General features: G+C 37.8%; 2 protein-coding genes across 2 annotated transcripts; one reads left to right on the forward strand and one right to left on the reverse strand.

Moving 5' to 3' along the window:
* Positions 1–258: 258 nt before the first annotated feature.
* LOC147861976 (uncharacterized) lies at positions 259–5,604 on the forward strand. Its single transcript, XM_087322296.1, has 6 exons — positions 259–1,075; positions 2,922–3,066; positions 3,670–3,799; positions 4,324–4,357; positions 4,658–4,856; positions 4,964–5,604. Exons 1-6 carry the CDS (start codon positions 860–862, stop codon positions 5,083–5,085), a joined length of 846 nt encoding a protein of 281 aa, XP_087178422.1. The 5' UTR covers positions 259–859; the 3' UTR covers positions 5,086–5,604.
* Positions 5,605–10,978: 5,374 nt separating this feature from the next.
* Positions 10,979–14,555, reverse strand: LOC147861977 (uncharacterized). Its single transcript, XM_087323032.1, has 6 exons — positions 14,144–14,555; positions 13,647–13,813; positions 12,677–13,370; positions 12,474–12,582; positions 12,167–12,325; positions 10,979–11,714 (listed from the first exon to the last, which is right to left on the reverse strand). Exons 1-6 carry the CDS (start codon positions 14,505–14,507, stop codon positions 11,354–11,356), a joined length of 1,854 nt encoding a protein of 617 aa, XP_087179158.1. The 5' UTR covers positions 14,508–14,555; the 3' UTR covers positions 10,979–11,353.
* Positions 14,556–15,920: the final 1,365 nt, after the last annotated feature.

Consider the following 15,920-nt stretch of genomic DNA (forward strand, 5'->3'; position numbering starts at 1 on the left):
GTCAAATAAATCTTTGTATGACACTAAACTTGGGGACTCTCTTCATGTGCATTCATTCATTCAAAAGCACATATGAACTCACTCTTATGTAGTAATAGTATTATTAGTTGTTACTAGTTAGTATGTATGTATGTACATATTGGGGAAGGAAGGAAGGAAGTCCTGAAGGAATGGGAAAAGACAGATGGATAGACACAGGGGAGAGAGAGAGAGAGAGGGGGGGGTCTCTGCATTTACATAATTAGAGGAGGAAGAGGAGGAGGAGGAGGAGGAGGAACGTGAGGCCTGACACTCCCTTTTTTATGGCAAACTTTCCTCTTCTTCTTCTTCTTCTTCTTCTTCTTCTTCCATCTTCATTCCGTTTCGTTCGTTCGTTTATTCATTCATTCATCCATCCTCCTCCTCCTCCTTTTCGGCCTTCATATGCATGACAGACTGAATTAGGCAATGAACATGTGGAAGAGAGAGAGAATCATTATATGACTTGATGCTGAAAGTTGTCGGATTAGTAGAAAAGAAAGATTCTAAACCATCCGTGATGGTGATGGTTGTTTGATCTGAAAACGAAGAGAAAGATTTAATCTAGATGAAGACCGTGGCAATGATGCTAGTTGTCTGTAGGAGAATGATAGATATTTAATTTGTGCGATGATGATAATCGTTTGAGAACAACCAGAAACAGATCAATTCTACATGATATTTCAACAGCTCTCTGAGATGAAGGAAGAGACAAATTCAATCCATATTCTGATGATAGTTGTCTGATAGAAAGAGAAGAAGAAGAAGAAGAAGAAGATAAATCTATTTTTGCTGAGGTATTTTTTTATTTTGTTTCTGTGTTGTCTTCCATTTCTATCCAATGGCAGCAGGAAATATGTATCAGAGTAGCCGAGATCGTCGCCGAGGTGGAGAACAAGAGCAAGTAGATACTAGATATACAAAGGTGTTCGTGGGAGGTTTGGCTTGGGAGACCCAGCGTGATGCCATGCGCCGCCATTTTGAGCAATATGGAGAGATCATCGAAGCTGTTGTTATCACTGATAAAGCTACCGGTCGCTCCAAAGGCTATGGATTTGTAAGTGTTTCTCTCTCTCTCTCTCTCTCTCTCTACATTCTTTCCACTTAAAGGTTGTGATTCTTGATACTAGATCTATGAATATGTGTGTATGCTAGCTCTTAATTTGCCTTAAAGTACCAAAAAGAAATAATGAAAAACTGTCCTAAGATTTATGTACTTGGATGACGTTAGCTCTTAATCAACTCTAATCTGCAACAAAACCATAGTGAAAAGATATCTGACGAGTTCTTCTATATGTAGATCAACACCTCAGCTCTTGATTGGCTGTAATGTGTGAAAAAACCAGCGTGAAAAGATCTCTTACGATTTCTTGTGTATGTAGGTCATCATGTTGCTCTTAATTGGCTGAAATGTATGAAAAAGAAATGGTCAAAAGATGTCTGAGCACTTGAGCATATAGATCATGCTATCTTTTAATTGCCGTAATGCGGGAAAACCAGTGCAGAAAGATGTCTTGTGCATATTGATGAGGATGGCTCTTAATTAGATCATGCTAGCTCTTAATATATGGGGAAAACCATAGAGAAATGATGGATAAGACTTCTCATTCATATGGAACACGTTAGCACCTGATTCTCCGCAATGTGCAATAAATCATAGGAAAATGTCTTAAAACTTCAAGATTCTGTTAGCTCCTTATCCAGCATAATGCGAGAAGATTTCTGAAAGTTCTTGTGCATATAGATCATGCTAACATGTGATACAGATCATTGGAGTATATAGATTGTAATGTAGGTAGATCTTAATGTGCTGCATGTGGCCTGAATTTTAGTAGGGAAATGGAAAACATCTTTGCTCCTAATCAGCTTCAATGTGGCTGGAATTCGAGTATGAAAATGTCAAAACTCTTCGCTGTCTACACACTTTTCATGTAAAGGATAGCTCTTTATTGGCCACAATATGGCTGGAATTTGAGTTCGAAACTCCTTTCCAGTAAAGGCGGTGATCCTCGATCCTTAATCTATATACATTAATGTATTTATATGTATATATATTGATCGTGTGGCTCTTGATTGGTCATAATGTGGGAAAAACCAGATATCATGTCAGAAGATTTTTAAGACTCATCATATATATATATATTATCTCAGGTCCTGATTAGCCATAATGAAGCCGGAATCATGGGGGGAAAATGTCTCTGGTTACTTGGGCACAACGTGGCTGGAATCATAAGGGGAAAATGCCAAATGTTTTTTCCATGGAATTGTAGACATTTTCCTGATATGTTTTCTCCACATTGCAGATTTTGGTCTAACATCATGTGTCATTGGAACTTGGGAAGAAACTTAACATTGAATATAGCAAGGTAATATTGGGGAAAGTGGGCACAAGCTAATGATGTGCAGTGCTATTAAAGACATTGAATTATGTGAGAAAGTGGGCACAAGCTAATGATGTACAGTTCTATTAAAGACATTGAATCATGTGAGAAAGTGGGCTCTTCTTCACATTGGAATAAAGCTCATAACGTTGATATTTATAGGGTAACATAAGGGAAAGTGCACTCTTACCTACATAGAAAAGAGGCTTATATTGTCGAATGCTATGGGGAAGCAAGCGGAAAGGTGGACTCCTAGCTCATAATGTCAATATCTGCCCCCTCCTGCCAAATAAAAACAAAACCACACCTGGATTACCAGCTTGCCTGTGGCGGCTCAAAATATTGGAGACATGAGGAAAAACGACTCTTTTTCACATGGAAAAATGACTAGAGCTTTTGTTATATATCTGAGCATTGAAAATTTGGATTGGGTTTCACTTGATATACCAAGTAAATCTAGAGGAACAACTAGAGAGGCAATATGATTCATAATGAAAAGTGTGAATCTATATCTCTCTCCAGGTCACATTTCGCGATCCTGAAGCCGCACGAAGAGCCTGTGCAGATGCCACACCTATCATTGATGGACGAAGAGCAAATTGCAATCTAGCTTCTTTGGGTGCTCAACACAGAGGAGCATCACGCCCACCATTCTCTTCTGTTCGTGGTGAGAAAAAAAAGGATTTATTATTGGGTTCTATTTATGTTATCTATCTAAGATATCTGTTTGCTAATTCTGGTTGAGTAGGGTTTAGGATTTTACATGCATTTAAACTTCATTTGTTGCTTCCCCTTTTTTTCCAGGAAACGAATGATATAATTGCCACTATACCATAAATGTTTATTTCCAGTTGCTTTAGACTGTGATCTGACTACACCATGACATCTATATGTATTTAATTTCTAGTTATAATTTCTTATGGATGTGTAAAGGCAATGCTCACATTGCGCTTTACCATGTAATGTCTTGCCTAAGCTGTGGTTATGACAGTTCACTTGTATTCATATAGCATAACAATACACTTCTTGTTGAGGTAATCTGCTCTTAAAGTAGATTCAGTTCCTGAAATCCTGTGACATAATGGATAGATATCATCAGCTTTTTTCCGAAAAACTAGTTTTCTTGGAAATCGAGAAACCTTCATGAGTTGTATGATGCCCTTGAATGTTGATTGTGCTTCATCCTGCAGAAATGCACAGCTTGATCGTTGTCTTGTTCGTGAAGATGTTTTTGTTGATCTATAACTACCTCTAATATTATCGGGCTCAGGCAACCATTTTCAAGCTATGGGTCCTACCCCGGTGAATCCACAAGTTGGAAGAGGAGGGTCTCTATACCCAATGTATTTTCAACAAGGCAACTATGCATTTCAATATGGATCCCCTTACCAAAGTTTTGGGTGAGTAATTGTATCATTTAAGGGCCATATGACACTGCACTTTTAAAGCTTTATGTCAAATATTTAAAATAAAAAATTATAGCATTGTCTCACATATTTTTTGGTGTTTTAATAAAACATAACAAATTTACTTGGATTTTATTGAGTATCAAGTATTGTGAGAGCACTATCCAATAATAAGCTTTACATTAAATTTCAGAAATCTATTGAATCATTGCCTTCACCCCTTTTTTTTCATTTTTCTTCTTCCTATAAGCTATTAAAATTTCTAAAAACTTCAAATTTTCATTAGTGAGAAGGAATTTAGGAGCATGAAACAATAATTAGTTGTCTCAATTTTAGGTCAAAAGTGATGACTTTCTGATTTTAATCCACTTTTTTGTTTTATATCCTAATCATGTGGCTGGTATTTGTGGCTATAACTTTAACTTTAAAAACATTTTGGTATTTTTCCTTCCATAATGCCTGTCCTATTAAATCTTTGGGAGAGACGGCTCATATGTACTCATTGTATTGCTCTGCAGATACCCATATTCCCCAGAGCTCGTATACCAACCGGTGCGTGAAAATTGTTCTCTCTTCAATTCTTGATCCTGTCTTCCCTCTTTACAGCGTTTTTTTAGAGACATGAGTGACAAACTTATGTTACCATAATGTATGGGACAGGTTTCACTGTGCCCTTTTGTGGTGTGAACACCACTTTAGATAATAGCCTTAATATAGCCACCGAATCTATGAAAGCTAGAGCTACTCTATATTTGGCATGGGTCAGATACATGTATAAAAAGTCTATTTCTGTGTCACATTACTTTTTACAATTTGTAATGCAATCTTTTTCATATTTTCTTTCCTGTTTAGGGAATGTACAACCCATACGGTGGTCTACAGTACCCACCACAAGTTTACTCTGGAGCTACGGTTGGGAGTTCACCCCTGTATGCATACGTGCAACCATCTTCACAAGGCTTCCCTATGCAACTTCCTCAAATGATGCAATATGGGGCCGTCCAACAACCCTATGGATTTGTACCCCTGTCACCCTCGGTCACATCCACAGGTAAAATATCTCCATTTGTTTTCTTGTGATCGTAGCATTCATTCTCAAGAATGAATAACACATACAGTTCATATAAATAGTAAAACACCAATCACTTATAAAAGCAGGAGCCACAGTGGGATATTCTTCACCAAGTACGACGGGAAGTCCGAGATTGAATTCACCTCCACAGTTTTTGGCAGTCCAGAATCAGCATTTTTCGCTAGCACCTAAATCAGAAGAGCAATAAAAATTTTCCACTTGAATTCCATATATTAAATATGCTCTTGGAAAGGTGTTCAGATACGGTGACAATGCATTTATTGAAAGTACCATTAACTGAAGATTTATAGTCCCACACACTTGGAAGATTAATAGTCTCACTGGCAAATATAGCAGCAAGAAGTCAGCCCTATCGACACTTCTTCTTTACTTGCTCATATATCAATTTTGTGAAGCTTTCTTTGCCCCATCTTTTTCGATCAAGAGGCAAAAATATCGAGGTCAAAGTAAAATCCACTATTGAGGTGCCTTCAACTAGCTGTGGGTTTTGAACTCTTCATTCTTTAACTCTTGGTTAATCAATCAAATTGCGTGGACATCTTATTTTTTTGACCCTATCCACATATAAGATTCATTATCAGGCATATACAGACTCCAATAGAGAGATTGGTCAAAATCTTTTTGTTAGATGACATGACTCAAATCATTTTTTTTGTTTTCTTAAAAAAGGCAAAAATAAAAATTTCGGAGTTAGTTCAAGTTCAAACTCTCCTTGTCTATTTTTGTCTCCCACGTACACAATGCTTGGTGGGTCTTTTGGGTTAACATAACGTTTGAATAACTTTTGCAATGGTGGTGGAAGGCTAGTTTGGATGTTCTCGTTGAGTAATTTGATGAGTGGTGGTTAGAGAAAACCATGTATCAGTAGCAAGAACATTGTTTGGTGTACTAATTATACTTCAACTTGACCTCTTGGGTGTCAATTATATTTGACTTGTCGTGCATTCAATCATGGTTGTAGAAAGTTACAAATATTTTGCTATCAATGATGTACAAGATTTCAAATTTTCTTTCTTTTTATTAGTGAGAGTAGGTTGGATGTAGTAGGTTAAAAGATGCCAAAGTGGCATTTAGTTCAAGAGGCAAACTTATATGAACATTGCATAATAATTTATATGCACTTTTCTAAAGTGGATCGTGTTCCATTGAGATAGGTAGATAGATTTTATTGTCTCTTTAGAGGTTTAAGACCACAAATATAACATTTTCTCAAAAATGTAACATTCTCAAGTAAGACATGTGAAAGTGAGTAGTGAATCTCGATGCTCAAACTTTACTAATGAATGTCAAAATTGAGAGTGCATGTTTTGATTGTGAGAGAAAATTGTGTAGGGATTGGGTTTGGTCGAAGATGTGTGCAAAGCATAGTCGAATGTGATTAAAGGCAAAACATTATACTAGTTACTCAAACCCTTGATCTTGTTTAGGGCAAGTGCATAGTGGATTGCTCTCACTACTTGTGCCGCAACATCGCGTCTCACATTGTAGAGAGAAAGAAAGAAAGAAAGTTATATTAACGTCTTCTAAGGCCAAAATTGGCCCATGAGACAGTTGGTTTACAACAAGAATGGGTATTTATCCAATCATCAAAACTAAAATAAAAGTAAAGTAAAAATAGCTTAAGCTAAAAGAGTTCTAGTCGTGTACAAAACATAATATACTTGATAAAAAAGAAGTGGCTTTGCACTAAGCCTAATTTCATTTCCACCCAATCCTCTCGAAAAAAAGTGGGAGGTCAAAGGGTTTTGGTGTGGGTGTGACCCATGGTCCCGGTGTATAGAGTGCCCCAACCATGGCTTCTAGGCGGTGTAGCTCACGCTCCTTGATTTTCTTTATTGCTTCTACATCACGTCGAGTTGCTTTGAAACCCGGCATCTGAGGGCGTTTGGTTCTTCTTTGATTTTCTGCTTCATCAAGGAAAAGCCCGAGTGGTGTAGGTGTGTCGACATTTGTTGTCTCCCCCTGTTCCTGAAAGACTTCATTTGTTACATGTTGGTGAACATTAGCAACCCTATTGTCAACATTTTGTAACTTATTCTCTCTGTATTGTTTTAATTCTAGGATGTATCTGCCTAATTTCTTTATATCTAGTGTATCTAAAAGTTTAGGGAGGGTGGGAGAGGAACCAAGTATGTCTTGGTATTTGGCCCTTATCTCGGCATAGGTGGGACATTTGCATTTAAAGTGGTACTCATCCTCTATCTCTACATGGCATAACCTATATATCCTTATCTCCCTAGGGACTCCATTAATACATCCATGCTCAATCTCAAGTTGGTGAGATGATATTCTAAGTTGACCAATGGCAACCCTTAGAGAGAGAGAGAGAGAGAGAGAGAGAGAGAGAGAGAGATTATATTATCGTCTTCGGAGTCAAATATGACGTATGAGACCAAAAATATTACATTTCATGTGATACGTGTGAAAGTGAGTAGTGACTCTCGATGTTCAAGAACTTTACCAGTGAATGTTGCAATCGAGAGTGCACATTGTGGTTGTGAGAGGAATTCATGCAAGGATTGGGCTCGGTCGAAGAGATGTGGAAAGCATGGTCAAATATGATCAAAGGTGCCCCAACACCCTGTCTCACATCACAATGCATGTGAGCTAAGTCGCATGGAAACAATGGTTCGAATGGCAGACAACGGTATGGGCTCTAACATGTATCGATGTGTACGATTTCCCCGTTCCGCAAAGAATATGATTTTGTAGTTAGGTGCAACATGTGTAGTATAATGTGTGAAGCGTGAGCCTCCACATTTGTCCCATGTCATGATACATTGGTGTTGCAAAAAGGCCGCATTTACAGAGGGATCTAATGATGCATCATGAAGTAAGTCTCGCATCCAATCTACCAAACCATTTTTCTATCTTGCATCCAACCGGAACACAAAATTTTGCTTTTATGCGCTTTTGGATCTTTTTGCTTGCTTCCCAAGCAATTCTAGGAAGTCAACGTGAGTGACTTTTTTGAACCTTAAGCATGTATTCAACAACCCTTTCCATGGCCATGATCTCAATGGGAAGCGATCTCGTCTCAAGGAGGAGGAGGGTGTAGGGCGCTTGTTTCTTAACTTGTAGAAACTTTGTAAGAAAATGTTTTTGGACATTTTCAAACTCTTTCCACATAGATTTAGGGATGCTACCACCCCATATTTCCACCCCATAGAGAAGAATTGGTGTCACCAAGAGAGAGAGAGAGAGAGAGAGAGAGAGAGAGAGAGAGAGAGAGAGAGAGAGAGTTTTGCACCTTGGGTGGATTGGCGGTTACAAGATGGTACACGCTTGTTATAGGTCACTACAAATATATTGTATCATCATGCGATGGCATCATTATCTTGGCTATCTCCTAAAGCAGCGAAGTTGTGGAATGTATGTAAGTAAGATGCAAGGTGGTGGAAAATATTACAACGTAGAACTGGTATTCATATGGAGAGTCATGATTGGTGGGCTCCCATTAGGTTTGGCCTTAAAGACAAGAGGACTAGGGTCGACAGTTGTTTCTTTTGCATCGGAGGATAGTACACATACGTTCATTAAATGTCCTATAACGTGTACCATTTGGAAGTACTTATCAGACACTTGGCAAGTTTTAACTTGTTGTTGTTTGAGACCTCAACAATGGGTTTTCTCTCAATATGTTCAAAATGGTTCAAATGATGAGATGGAGATATTGTTCCAATTTTTACCTTATTGGGGTCTACAACACAATTGGAATATGCGTAATGCTTTCATGTTTGATATAGACATGGGGTGAAAGCCTATATAAAGAAGCTTAAAGGTATTCTCATGTGGAATTTTTGGATGTTAGAGCATGTGGGGATCATTTCCCCAAATGCATATCAGGTTTTTTTAATAGCATTACAGAACGTCCCTCTCCCTACATAGGCATATGATAGGTAGAGGAGACTAAGAAGTGTTGTAACTAAGTGGATTTTACATGCAATTAATATAATTGTGTGCTTTTACCAAAGAGAGAGAGAGAGAGAGAGAGAGAGAGAGAGAGACCCGAAATTAGAGATGGAGATCATTTTCCTATTCTGGAGAACATCCCTCTCCCTACATAGGCATATGATAGGTAGAGGAGACTAAGAAGTGTTGTAACTAAGTGGATTTTACATGCAATTAATATAATTGTGTGCTTTTACCAAAGAGAGAGAGAGAGAGAGAGACCCGAAATTAGAGATGGAGATCATTTTCCTATTTTGGAGAACGTCCCTCTCCCTACATAGGCATATGATAGGTAGAGGAGACTAAGAAGTGTTGTAACTAAGTGGATTTTACATGCAATTAATATAATTGTGTGCTTTTACCAAAGAGAGAGAGAGAGAGAGAGAGAGAGAGAGAGAGAGAGACCCGAAATTAGAGATGGAGATCATTTTCCTATTCTGGAGAACGTCCCTCTCCCTACATAGGCATATGATAGGTAGAGGAGACTAAGAAGTGTTGTAACTAAGTGGATTTTACATGCAATTAATATAATTGTGTGCTTTTACCAAAGAGAGAGAGAGAGAGAGAGAGAGAGACCCGAAATTAGAGATGGAGATCATTTTCCTATTCTGGAGATATTTGGGATTTGGGATTGCTATGTTGTTGTTTTGATGGTAGACATGGAGTCAACGTTTTGCTAAGAAAGTTGGAGTTCTAATGTGCAATTTTTTTATTGGAGTGAGTAGAAATTGTTTCCTCAGTGGAGTATTTGTCTTGCCTATCAATGGCGATTCAACATGTTCCACTAATCTTGCAGTGGTGACCACATTTATTGATACAATTGTGGTATCGTTATAGCGTATTTCACACATTTATTGATACAATTGTGTGTTTTCACTTTATATATATATATATATATATATATATATATAGAGAGAGAGAGAGAGAGAGAGAGAGAGAGAGAGATAGAGAGAGAGAGAACTAAACAAGTTGTCCAAAGTTTATGAGATGCTCATTTGCTCAACTTGTACATGTTTCATGCTTACCTTGTAAATTAGTGATAGTCGAAACTTTGTTGCATGGGTTTATTTCATGTTGCGTAGCTGAAGGGTGTATTTATCCTCAAGAAGCTGAAAAGGTGAGCAAACAAGCACGATGATGTAGTGATTTTGCGTTGTGACTTGCCATGTGATGTCAATTGGTTGTGGAATGAAGGAAGACGACAAGAGAAAAGATCAAGCATGTCATATTCACGGTTGACCGCATTCAACACATGTCACTTGGTGTGACACTTGCTTCCTATATTTGAGTGCATTTGCAATTGTACATTTTCACATTATATGCTAGTTCTACATGCAACATGTGAATTTTTGTACATATTCTATAAATTAATAGTACAAAACAACAAAGATTCTTTAGAGAACATATATAGACAAGGATAGTGCAAAGCATCTAATGATTCATGTCATTAATACTATACGGATGAGGCAAGATGCCCAAAGCAAAGAAGGCACAAGTGGACATATACTATCCACAAGAATACCAATCAAAGACAAAGAGATATTAAATGTGTTTCAAAGGAATGTTGTATTTATATAGGATCCTTATTTACAATAACAAGACTTTCAAAATGCTCAAATAGGAGAAGTGGAAATATATTACCCACAAGAATGGCAATCAAAGAAGAGAGATATTAAATGTGTTTCAAAGGAATGCAGTATTTATATAGGGTCTCCATTTACAAAAACCAAGCTTTCAAAATGCTCAAATAGGAGAAGTGGACATTTATCACTCATAAGAATGGTAATCAAAGAAGAGAGAGATTAAATGTGTTTCAGAGGAGTGCCATAATTATATAGGCTCTTCATTTAAAATAACCAGGCTTTCAAAACGCTCAAATAGGAGAAGTGGACATGTCTATCACTCAAGAATGGCAATCAAAGAAGAGAAATATTAAATGTGTTTCAAAGGAGTGTCATAATTGTATAGGTTCTTCATTTACAATAACCAAACTTTCACAACGCTCAAATAAGAGGCATGGTCTTTTGCACAATCATTTTTTCCTTCAAACTTATCATGCAATCGTCTAACATTACCAACGATGACGAGCTTTTACTCTTGAAGTCAATAAAGTTAAATGCTCTAGAGCCAAGAAAACGAAACATCAAAATACTCATTTGATGATAGAGCAAATTATACAAGACAAAAAGAGGATAATTGATGGCTTTTGATCTCCTCTCCTTTCGAAATTCACTGAAGAAAGTTATCTTATGCCCAATTAAGAGAAATAGTATAAACTTTAAAGGGCTATTTTTAACAATAAGTTGGAAGTAGAACTACTAACATGTCCCTTTCTCATTAGGTGGAAGAGTATCATACCTACCTACCACTTCTTGGTGAAAAGTTTAATTATGATCCATTATTATTGTAGTGTAAGTTGCATCATTTTTACAACATATTTAGTGAAGAGCTCAATATCATCCATTATTATGATAGTGTCAACTGCATCATTTTTTACAACATATTTAAAGAATAGAAGAACCCATTGCATTCACATATAAAGGTTCCTCCTTTGGCAGCAAATCAATTTGTCTTTCGAACAATTTCCCTCCTTGATCATAGCTCTCACTTGGCCTTGAACCCATCCCACGCATAATCTCTAATCTGGCAATATTTTCCAAAGCATTTTGGATGTTTCCATCATGCCTGAAAGGAGATGTTTCATGTAGCAAAACGCTTGCCTCATGGTGACTGCTATTCCTTGAAGATGGCACATCATGAGTGTGCTTGCCTTCATATGTTGTTATGACTGCTTTGGGGTCTTTGGATGATCTCTCAACGTGCTTTCTCACCGAGCAACCCATGTGGGTGCACTTGTAATAGCTCCTATGAAACCGCCAAATTATGAGGCCCAAATTTGAATGGAAAGACCATAAAAAAGAACCAAATAGGTAATAATGTATGTAGTAAAGAAAAGGAGAGATCCTCATAGGAGGTACAACGCACTTTTGGGGGTGGAAAATCCAAACATGGGGAGGCCGGTAACTTGCCGGACAAAAGAATATGTATATACATGGACATATTATCATATACATATACATATATATCCCCAAGAACTAACATGTGTGTGTGTGTGTGTGAATATATATATATATATATGTATGTATATATACATACATTTGTTGGCCAATAATATAGTAAACAATGATGAGAGCAAATCTTGTCCACCTCTCATGAATCATAAATCTTAGATCGACATAGAAAACACACATTCTTAATACACTCACAAAAACAAAGAAACAGAGGTAGAGCATGGATGGGTGCATTTGTGTCCAAACCTTGGATGGTCGTTGCCCTTGACAACTTTTTGTCCATACTTGCGCCATTTGTAACCGTCATCAAGAATATCGATCTCACTCGCCGTTTGAACTACTACTCTTGGCTCTCGAACCGTCCAGACTGGTGCATTTACATTACTATTATTGCTTTCTAGTTTCCTAATAATAACACATACATACAATGGAGTCAATCCACAACTCATCACTCTTTTAACACCACACAATCCATCCCCTAATTTAACACCACCTTTACCAATGGGACTTAATGAAACAACACCCGATCAATCGATTGTGCATTTATTATTACCGTCGTTTGGATCCAGGATCAATGTCGTCCTCACCATTAAAATCTTCGGCTAATTCGCCACCCTCATCTTCACTGACTGATCCGACTGATGGCTCGCTAGGAGTAGTACCTAAACAAACCAAACCAAACCGTGTTCTCAATACTTACCCCAATTTGTGTTTGTCTGACATTATCCATTGATGAAATCCTTCGCTAATATTTACCTTGTAGTCGTGAGTTATTCCTGCGACTTGTTGGTGGTTTGGGATGATTATGCTCCCCTTTATACACAATTTCTGTGATTTGTCCATCATACGAGCGCTCAAGTTTCTTGGTTACATGACAAGATGCATATGTACACTTATAGTAACTCCGAGGGAACTCGCCCCCTTTAACTTGCTTTTGTCCATACTTCCTCCAATTGTAGCCATCTTCATTAGGTTTCTGCCCGGGAGTACAAGCTTGACCAGGAACCGCAAAGCTTCGAGAACATGAAACCTGTGCCTGTGCCTGTGCCTGTTCACAGGAGGATGGTGAGGGTCGGGTCTCTGGTTTGGGTCTCGATTCATCATCCACAGTGGCCGCTGCCGCTGTGATTAGATCTTGGGGACCATTAGTAGTAGTAGTAGTAGTAGTAGTAGGGCTACTAGCATTATAATTATGGACAATATATGGGGAGGAAGGCAGCGGTGCAGTAATTGGGTGTGAAATATTATTATTATAAGAAGGGTCTTGAAGGTGGGGTGATTTTTTAATCAACACAAAATCTCCTTGACATTTCAGAGAATGATGAAGGCCGCCATTGATGGCATGATGATGATGAGGGGATCCTTGGTTCGCCCCATTCGTTTCTTCTGCTTCTGACGGAACAGTTTCATAAGTTTTTTGTGTTGAGGAGGGTGGGGATGCTTCTGGTACCTAGGGGAAGGAAAGAAGCAGCACCTCATCATACATAACATACAGATATATATATATATATATATATACACACTGTATATATACATAACATACCTACATATATGTACATATACTTACATACAGATACATACAGATAGATAGATAGAGCTATGACCTGCACCAATGTCCTCAGAAACAACACAGACACCCGCATGTAGTATGTATATAATATGTGCACATATGTACATACATACATACATACATACATACATACATACAGTGGACATACATACATACCTGTCCGGAGTTAAATAGCATCGGAGAATCTATGAGGTGCTGCTGCATGAAGGCAGTTACAGCAGCAGTGCCTAATATGTTGTTGTTGTTGTTGTTGTTGTTGTTATTCATATGGTTCCTCTCATTGTGATTAAAAGACGCAGCTGCAGGATGAGGACCTTCAAATCCTATGATTCCGTAAAACACGAATTTAAAGGACTCAATTTAGGAAATCAAACAAGAAGTTATCCATTCTATGTAGTATCAGTATGCATACATAAAAAATAATTTAATCTCCATTTATATATATCAGCAGGATCATCTAGGGAATAAATAATCAACTCGAGACATTGAAGAAATGAAAATCATTATATGACACCACAAACTAATAGAAAGAAGATAAGGCGTGTCCTGATATAATAAGCCCGTCACAATTCAGCAAAGAATTAGGAATCATCTCTCAGATTCGTTACCCACTCACAATTGAACACATGTATTGTTGAATTTCTTACAGTTACCTGCAGAGAAAATTTGATCCGAGATGAGGAACTCATGATCCCCTCTCTTGATATCACCGAATATCTCATCGTCACTAGTTAATGTGTTGTTGTTGTTGCGAGGAGAGTAGAGAATCTGATGATGATGATGATCCTTATAACCATCAGCATCATCATCATCATCATATTTATGATGAATACGATGATGATGATTTATGTGAGCGGTGTGCAGCAAGGGGCTGAAGGATTTGATGAGATTGAAATTGAAATTGAAATTGAAATTGTTATTGCTGGTGTTGATGTGGTAGATATCGTCTGCATTGAGGACTCGAGAGGCGGTATTACTAGGGCTGACATCATCCATGGTCTCCTCTACTACTATCATCACTGCAGGAATAGGAATAGGAATAGGAATAGGAATGGAGGAAGCATGGAGCCTGCAGGAGCCGTCTCTCTCTCATGTTTACACAAACAAAGTAGTGCTTAATTTGAAGGTTTTGAACGATTCCATGGGAGATGGTGGCGGCAGGTGAGAGACAGAGAGAGACAGAGAGAGACAGAGAGAGAGACACACACACACACACGAAGGCGTGTGTGTCTTCAAAGTCAAGAGGGGTATATATTTATTTTTTGTTATCTAATAATTATTTATAGATAAATTGGATGTATGTACACACACATGTAGCTATATATGTATATGTATGCATATGTATAGATATATATACATATACATAATACATACATATATATATGTGTATTGCATATGTATATATGTAGATGTATGTATGGGTTGTTTTTTTGGTGTGTGTTGGGGGGGGGGGGGGGGGGGAGATGTTATAACAAACAAATACTTCATAGATATTTTCTATATTTTCACAACACACATGCATACAAAGGTATGTAGGTATATTATATGTATACATATGCAATCCACGAAGGAAGATGAAGTGTATAATTATAGCACAGCTTGTAGTATGAATAAAAGGTTGTGCTTTCGCCCTATCCACATGACTAACTCACTCTAATCTTGGCTAACACAAAAACTAAGCCCTCCTCATTATAATGCGTGTCATGCTCGTTCCGACTCGATACACTTCAACGTGAAAAAGTTTCCATGAACCATTAAGAAAGCGTACACAACCCGCAAAAATGGTGATGTGCCCACTGCCCATCCCACACACACACAAGTTGCCAATGCACTTTGTTGCTCATGGTTCTAATATGTCACCCTATGATCAACATAATAGGCACACCTTTACAAGATGGCGACTTAGGCAACATAAATCCCATTTCCATTGTCAAATGGTTTCAATAGGATGTTAAGTCTCAATATAGTTTGAACGCAAATGAATATAAAGTAGTCTTGGTTGTCACATTATAGGTGGTCACAATTCAGGATGGTTGGATATCCTCGTTACATTTTTCCATGTGTTGCATCCAAGCCGTTGGATGAAATCAATGCTAACATGCCATAGATGGTGTTGTTGGAGAAAGGATATGTAAAAATTGCAAATAGTGCCATTTGGTGAAAAATATGATGCCATCACTAACACAAGCGATCAAAGGGACCATCATTAAAACGATGGTCTAGATATGATGCAAGTATATACTACCTTGACCAACTATGCGGAGAACAAGCTACTTAGATGAAGTAACTAGTTACGGCCAAGCTCTATATAAGAGGCATCAATTACACTCGCACATGAGATCCATGACATCTAAAGCAAGTTGTCAATAGAAAATGGTGGTTACAAGAAGATTCACAAAGGCCAAGCATAAAATAACATTGTGAAACAAT

The sequence above is a fragment of the Azolla caroliniana genome, unplaced genomic scaffold (genome assembly GCF_043228905.1).
Source record: "Azolla caroliniana isolate FFs.n. ecotype wild unplaced genomic scaffold, voAzoCaro1.0.p SCAF_7, whole genome shotgun sequence".
Taxonomy (NCBI): domain Eukaryota; kingdom Viridiplantae; phylum Streptophyta; class Polypodiopsida; order Salviniales; family Salviniaceae; genus Azolla; species Azolla caroliniana.